We start from the raw sequence: 14,904 nt of genomic DNA, 5'->3' as shown, positions 1-14,904 counted from the left end.
TTCATAGCCACACCTAGCTGCAGACAACCTGGATAAAATCCATGATGAAAGTGGCAACAATCTGTTGCATATTGCAGCTTCCCAGGGACATGCAGAATGTTTGCAGCACCTTACTTCTTTGATGGGAGAAGACTGCCTAAATGAGAGAAACAATGACAAGCTAACACCTGCTGGCCTAGCAATAAAGGTATGTCTGTACCAAGAGCTCTGGACTTGCTCATAACTAATGTTGATAGAAATCGGGTTTTTGTTTGAAGAATTCCAAAGTTTCCAGGAATATTCAAGGTTTGGTGGCCAATCACTGTGATGAGCACCTCCCTATTCAGCTAGACACTTCCTTGGGCAGCAGGCACAATCTATCACCAAAGACCAAACTTATTTGAAGCTTTTCCAGGGTTCAAGGTAGGAACCTGACAAAGCTTGTGCCCAGTGTCCAAGAATCCAATGTCACCTTCACCGAATGATGAGGGATCAAAAAGCAATGAACAAACGTGCCTTATTTTTCTGAATGTGCTATTTTTTTTTTATAAACACAAATTATAGAAAGCTTGCATTTAGCCAATAATTCCACATTAACATTTCACTCAGATTTAAGACTTATGCTTTTTCTAAAGATAGAAAAGTTTGATGACAAAAAATGGATAAAGTGTCTCTTTGAATTGAATATAATAATGTGAAACAAAACAAAACCCCTTTCACAGGAACTCATTTAATGTGGGCACGTTATTTAACTATTTTTCCCTGAGTGAATGCCTGTACATTATTTTTTCTCTTTTCTAAAGAAATCTCATTTGGGGATGTGACCTAGATTTGGACCAGTGTGATAATATTTACACAATATTAGAACCTGAACTATTTTTGTGGATTTTTTTTTGTCTGAGGTCCAATGTCATATCATTTAACCGGTAGAAAGGGAAATGATCTGGTCTAGTTTGCTTTTTATTCATAGCTGCCTCCATTTAGATCTTTATATTTCGGCATCTATATGGAACACTGTTTTATTCCTAATGTGGGTGTAACTAACAAAATGAATGATTTTTAAAGTATCTTTTTATGACATGATAGCATTCAAGTGCTTCAGAGAATCAAATGACCTCTTAATGGACCACGTCTGAAGTTGAAATGTCTTGAGTATCAAGAACTGTGAAGAGTATTAGGACAGAGCTCTCACAGAGCACAGCATGCACTTTGTCAACAGCTACACAAATTAACTTCATTAGGGAAGAAGTTAAAACTTCAGCAGAATTTGCTTCAAGAAAACAGCACTATCGTGCCTCAGTTACAGGAAGGTTAACCCTTCAATCAGTCAGTCATTCAATATTTATTAAGTGCCTACTATGTGTTAGACACCATGCTAAACAATGGAGATCCAAAGAAAGGTGAAAAATCTCTGCTCTCAAGGAGCTCAGAACCTAATGGGGGCGACAACATGCAAACAGCTATGTATGTACGAACAAGATATATACAGGAGAAACTGGGGATAGTTTTGGAAGGCACCAGGATGAAGAGGGATCAGAAAAGGAATCAGAAGGTGGGGTTTTGTTTGAGACTTGAAAAAAGCTAGGGAAGGATTCATAATATGAAAAGCTATCACATAATTAAACAGCCATCAGTACAGAACAATAAAATACAATAAATAAATAAATCTATGCTCTAATAGATATAGATTGATTTGATACATGAGATAATACATCAATCAACTTTAAAAAAAGAGACAGGAATAGGAAGGAGAGACAAAAGAAGGAAGGAAGGAAGAAACAAATAGGAAGGAAGGAAGGAAGAAGGAAGGAAGGAAGGAAAAAAGGAAAAAAGAGGGACCTGGACTTATCTTGCTCAGGTTGGAAGTGCTAGGTCTACTCACCATCCAGGTCCAACTCCAGCTAAAAGAGCTTTAACCTACTCCTTTACTGAACTTGGCTGATTCATTCTTCCTTAGGCAATCTGTTGCTGTCCCCCTACTCCCACCATTCCTGAGGGCTCACTTTTTTAATACCAAACTTAGTGCAGACACCTGATAGACCTAGCCCACTGTAACTCAGAACTCCCAAATTCAAAAGATCCATCAGCCTCATCCCCTCTGAAAGCAGAAGCATATCCTACACTATGACACCAGTTTGTAAATTGAATTTTTTAAAAATAATCTTACTTAAAGTTTCCAGGGAGTCTGCTTTTTTAACAAATTCTATTATGAATCCTTAAGAAAGCAGTTCATCCCCTCAAAGTACTGTTCTACCATCTTGTATAAATATAGCTCTGGATTCTGGAAGGCTCTGCCAGAGGAGTTGAGACAGGCTGTGGCTGTGTCTACAATGCTGGGAGGTATTTTAATGGTACACGCATAGCAATGGACTGTATGTATGTTGTCCTCAGGATAACCTAGTTAAGCAATATAGACTGGTCACCAAGTGATGAATTTTATTTTGGCCATTAAAACCTTACAAACATCAGTTATTAAAGGGACAAGAAGAGGTTGAAATCTGATGAGGGAGGATCCATATCAACCCACAAATCATGAGTATTTCTGTAAAAAGAAAAGCACACACACACACACACACACACACATTCAGTCAATGAAAAACATTCCTTAAGTGCTTGCTATCTGCCAGGTACTGTACTAGGTGTTTGGGGATACAGGTATAAAGAACAAAGTAATCCCTACTCACAAGGAGTGAGTTAGACTTACACACTAACTTTCTAGCTCACTTGCATGCTCTTTCTCTCTCTTCTCTCCCTCCCTTTCTCTCTCTCTGTCTCTCTGTCCCTGTCTCTCTGTTTCCCCCCCCCTCTCTCTCCCTCCCTCCCTCTCCCCCTCCCTCTCCCCTGCCCCTCCTCCTTCCTCTCTCTCTCCCCCCCTTCTCCCTTTCCCTTTCTCTCTCTCCCTTTGCCTCTCCCTTTGTCATGTTTCTCTGTGTCTCTCTCCAGGATATTGTTGGCAAATCTGGATTTTCATATATTGTATTTCTTTAAATTGAGGTACGGCTGTCTTTTTTTGGTTAAAAAAATTATTTAAAAACATCAGAGGGGCCATTTTTTTCTCTTCAGCAGAAGGTCTGCTTTTCTCTGAGTTCATATAGAACTCCTAAGAATGCATGAGAAATGTTTTTGCTTTGATTACAAGTGAGGCCCCTATAAGTGAAATCTGATCTATTTATTTTATTCATAAGGGAAAGGAAAGTTAACATGCAAACTCGATTCCAATTTACATGATTTTATTTCCCCTGCTCCAATGTGTTCCCCCAAAAACCTTGATTTTGAGTGCTTTTGTGCCTCTATTAAAGAATGGATTTTCTTCATTCCTGAAAGTCAATGAACAAGTGAAATTCTTCTCGCAGGTGTAAAGTTGCAGAATGACAGTCGCTTAGCTTTTCCTGGAAGATGCAGATACAAAATAGCATATATCAGATGAATAATCATATGTTTTTCTCCATTATCCTTACAGAAAAATAGAGCTTCAGAGGTCAATAGACTTGCAAAAGGTTGCCCAGGTAGTAGAAGAATTCACACTTGATCTTCTGTGTCCATGTACTTCAAGCACTTCTTAAACTGGGGGTCTCGCCCTTGGGACCCACAGTTTAAGACGTGCTAAGAGGGGTTTTGAGTGGAAAAAGTTTAAGAAGCCCTGCTCTATACCATGATGCTTTTTACAAAACCACTGTCAATGAGTGACTGGATGATCATGAGCAAATTACTCCCCTTTTCTGAGACTCACTCAGTCACTCCATGTGAAAAATAGGGAATTGATTCAGTGATCTTACTGTCACTTGAACACAATTTTAGGGCGGAAAGGAACATTTTATATGTTCCTTCAGCATTAAGAGCTGAAGAACACTCAGTTAGCAAGTGCCAGAGGAAAGTTTCTGTGAAGTACTTTATTATTATTTATTATTCTAAAATCTATGAGGCTATGATCACTTTGGGCAAGGTTACACCCCTAAGCAGAAACTGAGAACTTTTACCTAAGAAGGATCTCTTTTTCTTCAATTCTCCAACCTTCAATTTAGTCATCTAATGGAGCTGCTCCCTACCCTTTCTGCCACATTGACATTATTGTGAGGAAGGTGTTGTGTAAACCTGAAAACATGATAGAAACATGGGTTATTGCTGCTTACTGTAGAGCAGAGATGGGAGGCAAATGAGGGAGAGTGAAATAATTTAGGAGGATGGAGGCTACAGCCATGGTTCTGTCCCCATAAATTTTCAGGCCAAATGGATGAATAGGTGCTTCATAAGGGACCTGGCTTGTCTGCATGATTAAGTAGGAGTAAGCCCCTGGTGAGTTATGAGTAGATTCTTTTTCTGTGGAATTAATATGTTAACGTGTTATTAATATGTGACTTCTTAGGTTATGAGCAGGCCTTTCCTCTGTGGGTTATCAATCCAATTCCATTTTGGCTGTCTTATTTCATGCCCCTCTAGCATTTTAGAAATTTGTATAATGTCCAATGTTAGTTCATTGCTAAGAAAAAAATAATCAAGATTTTTATTTTTGTATTACGACTAAAATGAAATTAGCTTCTGTTACAAATTGTAACTTGGAGTAAATTTTCTTAAACTACATCTGAATGTTTGGGATATGAGACTGATGTCCCTGTCTCTGGATTCTGTGCTATTAGCACATAAGTAGGTGCTTAATAAATAACTGACTGACTAATGGTGGTGGTGTTTCTTCTACCAATATATGTTACAACCCATCCATCTCACCTCAGTCCTTCCATAAATTACCCCTTGAGGATTTATGAATGTGTTACTCATTCCTTCATTCCTTTTCATTGTGAGCTCCTCAAAAGCCAGGACTGTCTTTTGTCTTTCTTTATCTATCCAGCACTTAAACCTAGTGGTGGGCACATCATAGATGCTTAATAAATGTTTATTGACTGACTGACATTGACACATACTTTTAGTAAGGAAGCACTTCCATTATTGAACAGAGACACAAAACCTCTCCAAATCAAGGTGTTTTATTTGTTATTTTGTGTACCTTTCTCTAGGTCCTTTAATCATTTGTTAATAGCAGCGCAAGACTCAGGGTGCTCATAAGTTATCCCTCATTCCCATAACTTATCTGCCCTATCTCCTCTTTCAATTACATATTTCCTTGATATTGTCATTACTTCTGAGAAGTAAGTTGTCATTTATAAAATGCTGCAAACTACTTCTCTGCATTCTGCTTCTATCCATTTTTCTCTTGATTCTTTGGACATCATTATGTGATTTGCAACCATGAGGAATTATTGGCATTACTGGAAATATATTATTGTTGAAAATATGGGCCTTAGTGACTAGTGTGAAACAGTCACATACATAAAGTTAAATTTACATCATTGTAACTAATATAAATCAAAATTTTAGGCTTTTTCTTTGACATTTTCTAGAACATTTTCTTGATTTTCCATTGTAATCACCATGTAAATACTGTGTGTTTCCAAAGTCTTGATAAATTGGAAGGGGGAATTTTTTTTTCTAAGTAAAAATGACTTGATAAATGGAATAGTTCTTAAGTTCGTTTATTATTTCTGGAATTACATGGCCTTAAGTCTTTCAGACCTACTGCCAACAACTCTAGGAAACTCATTACTCTTGATCAAGCTCAACCAAATGAATACTCTTTAAAAGATACTCATTCATCAAAGGGTGGACTTTGATATCTTTTAAATACTCAATTAGGTCCTTTGCCAGATTCTTCTCATTTAGGACCTTGTTTTAACCTTGGTTTCCAGATGGTGTGTTTTTTTTTCACATAATTAGCAAGGCTCTGATGGGAAAGTCACACAAACTTTGCACAAAGGATTTAGAAGCTACTCAGAAGATCTGAGGTAGCTGAAAGGAAATAGAATTAATTAGGACACTGAATGACAAAGAACTTGAGAAAGATATAGGAAGGCAGCAGATGATAATTCTCTTGCCAAAGCAAGAAGGACCTAATCTAGGCTTGTGCAATTTGTCGTTACTGAGGGCCTCTTGTTGCAAATGCCAAACCAGTTATTGGAATTATCAAGGAAGTGAAATCTGCTTCACAGTCCACAAGAAGTTTAACATTAAGGGGTGGCCAGGTGGCTCAGCAAGTAAGAGCACCGGCTCCAGTGTTAGAATGACCTGGAGATCAAATCCTGGGCTCAGACACTCAGCACCACACCCAGAAATAACAAGCCGTGTAACCTTGAGCAAGTTACTTAACCCCGATTGCTTAAAATTAAAAAAAAAAAGAAGTTTAACATTAGATGTATGCTGGATAGAGTTAGGCAGAATGAAAATCAGGTTGAGTATCTGCTTTTAAAAATCTTAGTAGTGCTACTTATGCATTCATTCATTCTTTCATCCATCCATCCCATTCATTAGTCGGGAAAAGGAGATGTGGTGAAAACAGACTCCTATATTTACTTCTAGTAGTTATCACTAACTTACTGTGTGCCTCTGGGGCACATCATTTAACCTCTTTCACAGTTTCCTTATCTATTCAATAGGGACTATAAAACCAGACCTTTCTAGTTCACCTGGTTGTGACAAAAATAGCTCTTTATATATCTTAAGCCTCTATATAAATTTGGTACTTTTTGCTTTTTTTTTTGCCAGGCTCAAATGAGATAATGAATGTGAGAAGCATTTAGGAAGCATAAAAACATGCTATGCATGTGATATATCATTATCACAATAAAGTACATCTTTTTTAAACTGTAATATTAACAACAAGTGCATGCACAGAAAAACAGGTAATGGGGGTAGAAGAGGAGAAGGTGTAAAAGAACACAGCTGGATCTGCTATGTTCCGGAAATTAGTTCAACCTGTTACAAAGGAGAGACTATATATACTGGGTATCTAGTCAACACAAGTGTACAAATGACAAAGCCAGCCAATAGTTTATGTTATTCAAGTGATTTCGTGAGATATCAGCCAGGCAGAGCTGCAAATAACCTGCAGTAGTCTGGATTAATTAAAATTTAATTTTGTTTAAATTAAAATTGAATTGTTGCCTGGCATTTCTTTGCCTTCTCCTCTGCATTCAGTTCCATATGGTTTTGCCAATAGAACTTCTGGAGGAGACAGTAGAGGCCCCCTGTGTCAGGTCTGTGTTTTCCCGTGTAATTTTATGTTGGAGAATGCAACAGAGGCAAGTAGAGAGTATGAGAGGCAACCCCATCACCCACTCTTATCATCTCTCTGTGGGATGGCTTGAAAAATCAATCTCCTCTAGAGATGACTTTAGACTATTCCTTCTGCCTTGGGGCTGGGAGAGAGAAGTGACTGGTGCAGTGTTAGAGTTCTGTCTGGGGCTCAAACGTTGACCATAGCTGCCACTTCTCTGTATCCTCCTGCTCACACCATCGAGTCAAACTCAAGTGTCATCATGTGCCCAGTGTCCTTGATCACCCCCTGCTTTATTTTTTAAGATATTTCTCTTTTAGGGTAAAAATGGTAAAAACCAACACTATTCCTTTAAAGCTTACTCAATCCCTCTTCTGTACATGGATCCTGACAAAGCCAAAGCTTCAGCATGTTTTACTCTGTCTCAGAGAGGTACCAAGTTACATTCTTACCTGGGGTTAGGAGTTTTGTGGTCCCATTCAAAATCGGGGGCCCTAAACTTGACATCTGGAATTACACATCATATCAAAATAAGCATTATCACTGAACAGTACAAGCAGTCTCAGCAAATATATGTAACAATGAATACAATAGCAAATATACACGATACCATTCACGCATTTGCCACCGGCTGCTGTGCTTGGTTTCAACTCCACTATCATCTTCATCATACCCCCACTCAGAATAAATTTATCACCAGGAAACTCATCGTGGAGACTGCTTCAGAGATTGCCACACACCTCAGCAGTACTCTCAGTTGCTTCTGCCCCTCTGATTGGAGGCCTGGAAGGCAGAGCAGAAATCTTTTCCTTCTGCCTTCCTCCACAAAGGGCTCACAATGCCAGCCATCTCTTCATATGCCATCACATACCCACTCGTTTGGGGCTCTGCTGTCTTCTTCATCATACCTCTTTGCCAGGTACCCTCTGTGGCATGCATCTCCTTTTTTCACTTCCTTTTGTGTATTGTTTCCTCCAAACTCCATTTAATGGTAAGCTCTCTGGGGACAAGAACTGTCTTTCTTTTTCTTATTTGTATCTTCAGCACTTAGTACGGTATTTGCTACATAGTAGACTCCTTATAAATGCTTACCTTAAAAGATTTAAAAATAGACATTCTGAGTCATAGCTAGTGTAGCTGCCATTTAGCAACCATTCTGAAGCTAAAGAACTTTATTATTCAGTCATGACTGACTCTTTGTGACCCCACTGGGGGCTTTCTTGGCAAAGATACTGGAGTGGTTTGCCATTTTCTTCTCCAACTCATTTTACAGGTGAGGAAACTGCAGCAAGCAGGATTAAGGGACTTGCCCAGGGTCACACAGCTAGTGTCTGAGGTCAGATTTGAGCTCAGGATAAGTCTTCCTGACTTCAAGCCCAACACTCTATCCACTGTGCCACCTAAGCCACCTTAAACTAAAGAATGTTATCACTGAAAAGTCTTCAGGATTGAATCTGGTCCTTGTAAAAAAGGACCCTTAGTGACTTACAGATTCCACTAACATGTAAAACACAGTAATGTATTTCCCTGGTCAAATTCATCAAGTAATTATTAAAGTAGATATAAACTTTGAGATAAATAATTATTAAAGTAAGTATAAACTTTGAGGTGAATATAAACTTTGAATTACATAATTATTGAGGGGAGCATAAACATTGAGATTGTTAGAAAATGCCGTTTCCTCATTTATGAACAACCCCTAACTAAAAGACTGAAAGATCTCTTTTATGATTTGTTGTTTCAGAGCCCTTAATATCACTATTTTTTTTTAACATTTTAAAATCAATGTATCTATACGCTGAAAAGAGAGATTGGGGTGGGAGGAGAGATAGTATGTGTGTACTGGTGTGTGTGTGTATACATATATGCACACATATACAAATATACATGCTTTATATTTTTGTTTATACATACATGCATATTTTGTGTATACATTAAATATTTCTGTGTCTATGTATATATTACATACTGTACATATGTACATATGTATATATACATATATTATATCCCCTATACACATTTCAACTTTGTTCTCTATTATCTTCTTTTCATAATAACACTTGCTATTCTAAAGAATTCTTAAATACTTAATAACAATGTAGGTTGAAAGTCCTTTGGTAACTCTTGAATCATAAAATAGTTACTTAATGAAATATATTTGTCAAGGAAGATAATAATGAAATATTTTATTTCTGTGCTATAACTATGTTATAGCTACAGCTGATCTATGATAGAAATAGCTCATGCATTTTTAAGTGTTTGAGGGAATATTATTTCAGTGGAAATTGTGCAGCCAACTAAAAAAAAACAAATTAAAGAAAGATTAAGATAAACATTGGAGCAAGAGATCCTAGGGGAGCCCCATTCACATTCCTACCTGCACCCGTGTTGCAGTGGCAAGAAACCTGGCTTTGGCATCAGAGGACCTCAGTATAAATCCTGACTCTGCCACTTACTACATGAGTGATTTTTAGCCAAGTCTCTTTGCCTCTCTGGCCTCAGTTCACTAATCTATAAAACGAGAGGGTTGAACTGTCTGTTCTTTAATGCCTTTTCTGGCTCTGAATGCTATAAAATATGACCAAGACCATGAGGCAAGCTTAATAGTCTTGTAAATAAACTAGGTCACATGCAAAAGCCATTGTGCACAAATGATTTCTTCCAGAACTAAGTTTACCATTTCTGAAAAGTTTTTCAGATTAAAAACCACATTAATTTCTAATCTTCCTTTTTCACCATTTAGAATGGCCAACTCGAGTGTGTACGATGGATGGTGAGCGAAACTGAGGCTATTGCAGAACTAAGTTGTTCAAAGGATTTCCCAAGTCTCATTCACTATGCAGGCTGCTATGGTCAGGTAGGCTGGTATTATAAGTTATCGTCCTTTTTTATTTCAAGTAATAAACCTTTAAAAAAACATTTTTCACTCAAAATGTATGTCTATTTTCTTATGGCGTATCTTATTAAATGTGAAATGTATCGGTCTAACTATAATGAAAACTTGCTTTTCTGCAGATAAGAAAGCATATGTCTATTTAACACCATGAGTGACATGAGTTTTTTTTTTTTTTCCGGGGGAGTTATGAAATCAATAGCAGATCTATTGCCCATATTACCATTCTGAGTCTAGTGATAAAACTAATTACTTTTCTTTGAGAGCAGTAAGTTTAAGCCAGCCAGGGAAAAATGGAACTATAGCATGCTAAGGATCCATATTGTAATCTCCACAAAGCAACAATTGATTTGAATAGATTCAAGCATATGTGTTTATGGCAAAAAAGAAATAAAGTATGCTTTTTATGTGAAATCCTATCTTTTCTGACATCATGACCATACCCCATAGGAATACATGGTGGTGTTGAGTAAAATAGATTATCATTTCTGAGCATAAAAATCTCATATTAAATATAGATAGATAGAATGTATGTATATACATATTTATATGTATTTGAACTGGAAAAAAGTCATTATACTGAAATTTAAGGGTGCCACCTCATTATTTTCCATTGGAGATTCTTTCTGGTTCACTGATGGTTCTTTCTGCTGAGTTTATTTTGTTTTACCACAATGGTTTGTGGTGTTTATTTGCTGTAATCCACAAAGGTCAAGAAAAATATCCAATTTTATGTAAAAATAAATACCATGGAGAGCTTTTTTAAATTTTGTTTTTTGTTTACATTACCTTGCAGACTTCACTGGTTCAGTGAGCAAATTTAATGAGTTAATAAAAGAAAGAAATAAACAAGAGGAAGAACTAAAAGTTTCTGGTAGCCCCACCAGGGGTGGAGAGTAACCAAGTGAGCTAATTTACATCAATCTGTAGAAGTAAAGTGATAGACTGAGATGACAAAGGTGATTTGGGATGACGATGACGATGACGATGATGATGATGATGATGATGATGATGATGATGATGACGATGATGACGATGATGATAGTTGTTATCATCACAATTGTTAGTAATAGCTAGCATTACTTAGTACTTTAAGCAAAGTGCTTTGTATGTTCTCACTGGATCTTCATCTGTCCTGTGGGTGATATGATTATCCTCATTTTACAGATGAAGTGAATGAGGCTGAGAAAGATGAAGTGAGATGCCTGGGATCCCAGAGCTGATAAGTCTCTGAGGCAGGCATGATTCAAACTCAGGTCTTACTGATTCCAGGTCTAGCTCCATATCCATTGGATCTGCCTTGTGGTAAAAGTGCTGGATTTGAAGTCAGAAGATCCGGGTTTAAATCCTGCCTCTTCTGTTTATTAACTGTGTGGTGTCGAGTGAATCATAAAACTTCTCTGGGTCTTGGAGGGAGCTGGGCTAGATCCCCTGTAAAGCCCATTCCATCCCTAGACCCATAATGCCTTATGATCTAGAGAAAGTGATAATGGTACATCACTAATCCTAGAGCATATTCTAGAATATGTGATATTGCTCTTTTCCAGGGTAGTGGTTTATTCTTAATGTGAATAATAGAGGTAACTGTTTCAATTTTCCACTTGATTTCTCTATATAAATACTAACTGAAAACTATATACAACTTTGGACTGATTTTGGCTAGGCTTACATGAGAAAAGGGAAGAAAGCCCATAACTACTTTGAGGCTGTTAAGTACAGTAAGTAAAGAGGCATTTGGCATTCTTCATCTCATGGATATGCCTTTTGGAGGTCATGTTCAGTGTGAATAATAAATGTTGTTTCTAATTATTTTGGAGCTATTGGGAATCAATGGAAAGAAACCATACTGTTTTTTGAGACAATTTGAGTAAAGGTGAAACATCTTTGGCTTGAAAATACTGAAATTAAAAGGCTAGTTGAAGAGATTTTTTTGTTTTATTCTTTGTTTCAGACTATCAGTTTTCAGTTTGTTATTTCAGAGGAAAAGGAAGGGAACAAACATTTATTAAGTACCTACTATATTCTAAGCATTGTGCTAAGCACTTTACAAACATCTCATTTGAACTCAAGAACATTAAGGATCTCTACACCATAAATTACAGTCTGGAACAGACCACATCAATATTTTGGAAGGGTCATTATCATGAAAGAAAATATGACAGGAAAATATAAGGTCTGTTCCATTAGTGAATTCTGTTCCACCAGTCTACCTAAGAACAAATCATGTGTACCAGGTAACCTGTGAAAATGCTGACATTGGAAAGAACAAGGAAAATATTTTCATAAAGACTATTCTTGGGCAATTTTCAAATGGATTCAGCAAGGCAAGTTCTTTCTACAGCAAGCAGGCATTTCAATGTACTCCTTCTGATTTTATTCTTTCAATAAATACTTCTATAAGAGATAGTAAAAGGGAAAATTCCTTTCTTAGTTAATTTTTCTTGTCCTTTGTATACATTCTTTTTTAAAGTTCTTAAATTTATTTGTTTACTCTTAGTTTACAACATTCAGTTCCACAATCCCTTGAGTTCCAAATGTTCTCCCCTTCCCTCTCCCCACCCCCCCATGGTGGCATGCAATCAAATATAGGTTCTACACATACCTTCACATTAAACATTAGTCATGGTGTAAAGGAGAATTACAACCAATGGAGTGAATGAGAAAGAAGGAACGAAACAAAACAAAATTCAAAAGAGAGAGAGCAAGTCTCTGTATACATTCTTAAAGAATAGACTAGACCCGATTTGTATCATTATAAAAACTAGCTTTGAAGACCCCATGGTCTTTAAACATGGGGTAGCAGTAGACTGGTCTGAGTCATCTTCTGGGTAATGGCTGCACATTCTCCTCTTGACAAAGGATGTCCCAGAGGGTGCAATTACTTCATCTCCTGCTTGTGCAGAGTGGAACTAGTCAAAAGGGACGAGAAAGCAGAAACTTCTCAGGGCACTCAAGGAAGAAGTAGATAATACTCTTTGCCAGTTTTTCCACTTTATGCTGTCTGTGCCCCTTGAGATGCTTGGTTGACCAAACAATTGGGACAAAAGCCACTTTAGTCGATGGAGTCTATTGATGGATGAATAACGCTGTTATTCATTAAACAGTTTAAATGTATGCAGACCTCATACTCATAGTGTCTTTGCAGCATGGCAGGGAGAGTACAAAAACACAATGAACCAGGACCCGGGATACCTGGATCCTTACTCTGCCACTTATTAACCATGATCTTTAGAAAGTCACATCAGCTCTCTTGGCCTTTTATTTTAATCTGTAAAATAAGAGATCTTGGTTGAATAATCTCTGAAGTCCCTGATTTTAGCATTCTGTTTCCCCATCATCTTCCTGTCGTTAAAATATCTCCTGCATCTTCCTTAAAATGTTCATTGGGAAAATGGGCAAATTAATGGCTGCTGCAAATTCATGATATTATGAATTTAAAATTTTTTCAAGGATGATATTTACTAACCTAGATAGCTCTTTCAAGGAAGATTTTAATAAATTTAATAGAAAGATATATCCTCTACTCTTACTACTCCACAAAATCTAACTCAGAAATATTAGTTGTCAATCATATTTACTCCAAGGAAGAAATGAAACAAGCATTTATTCAGTGCCTTCTATGTGCCAGGCACTGTGCTTAAATCCTTTACAAATGTTATCTCACTTGATCTTCACAACCATAAACATATCCCCATTGTATTGCCATCCCCATTTTACAGGTGAGGAAACTGAGATGGAAGTTAGGTGACTTGCCCAGAATCACACAGCTGGTAAATGTACAAGTCCAGATTTTAACTCAGGTCTTCCTGACTCCAGGTCCAGTTTTCTATCTATTATGTCCTTCAGTAACTAAACAAAATGTATATCACAGGATTAATGATTTTACTACAAAGCAATTTTTGCTTTTGGCATTTTGCTTTAATATCAAAAAGGATCATTCATGTTTCTATAGTACTTTATAAGCACTTTGCTTACAACAAGCTTTTGAGGAAAATAGTGTAAATACTATTACCCCCATTTCATGGAAGAAGAAACTAGAACACAGAAGCTAGGCCATGGTCTTGTCCAGTAAGGATCAGATCTGAGATTCAAACCAAATGTTTTTAATCTCAGCTCCTTGGTTTATTTTTTTTCCTACTCTACAATGCCGATGTAATGGAAAGCATTTCAATAAAGGAAAAACTCAATACTCCTTCCTGGTAATCACATGAAGTGATAGGGATATGAAGGATTTGTTCATAAGTGGGTCATGATGTTTTTTAGGTAGCTTACAAAGAAGCAAACATTTCTTTGTACTGTTTTGTGGTCACATTTCAGGCACAAATCAATAATGCTGTGAATGATTATATTACATATAAAGCCAGAGTGAGAATCGTCTTTTAGTTAACGTATGAGCATTTCAATCTTGAAGGACTCGTTTTTCAGGAATCGTAAATCATGGTTCCATAAGCTGACACATGGCAGTTGAGTGTGATTCCCATTATCCAGGGAACAAGGGGGAAACCTGTTTTTTACAGTTAGGTATTAATGGGTAATAACAGAAGAACTGGCATTTATGTGGGCTGACAAAGTCTGTATAAGATACCTCTTCTTTAATATATGCATGACATTCTTTTTGTGTATATGTATCTATATATACGTATATTGGTGTGTGTGTGTGTGTAGCATTTTATATATATATATGTTCACACAAATATAGATAGATGGTATCATGATGTAGTGGCTAGATTGCTGGGCTTAAAGTTCGGAAATCTTGGGTTCAAATCCCACCTCAGATGCTTACTTGCTGTGTGACTCTGGGTAAGTCATAGGATCATAGATTTAGAGCATGGAGGGGCCTTAGAAGTCATCAGGTCCAACCTGCATTCCCCATTTTGAAGATGAGGAAACTGGGGCCCAGAAAGACTAAATCACCTGTTCAGGGCACATA

The 14,904-nt window shown here is 37.1% G+C and overlaps 1 protein-coding gene across 5 annotated transcripts in view; it reads left to right on the top strand.

Moving 5' to 3' along the window:
• The window catches only part of SNCAIP (synuclein alpha interacting protein), a 239,367-nt gene that overhangs the window by 193,384 nt on the left and 31,079 nt on the right, over nt 1-14,904 (top strand). For 4 of the 5 annotated variants that reach the window (XM_069087822.1, XM_069087821.1, XM_069087819.1 and 1 more), the window contains 2 exons: nt 8-187; nt 9,825-9,938. The exons of the other annotated variant lie outside the window; for it this stretch is intronic. In XM_069087822.1, the coding sequence (XP_068943923.1) occupies nt 8-187; nt 9,825-9,938 (294 nt within the window). The remainder of the gene's footprint in view (nt 1-7; nt 188-9,824; nt 9,939-14,904) is intronic. 5 annotated transcript variants of the gene reach the window in all.

This window comes from Petaurus breviceps, unplaced genomic scaffold (genome assembly GCF_028583685.1).
Source record: "Petaurus breviceps papuanus isolate PSGF00001 unplaced genomic scaffold, PetGlider_PUasm1.0 183, whole genome shotgun sequence".
NCBI lineage: Eukaryota > Metazoa > Chordata > Mammalia > Diprotodontia > Petauridae > Petaurus > Petaurus breviceps.
This window is presented reverse-complemented; position numbering and strand designations above follow the sequence as displayed.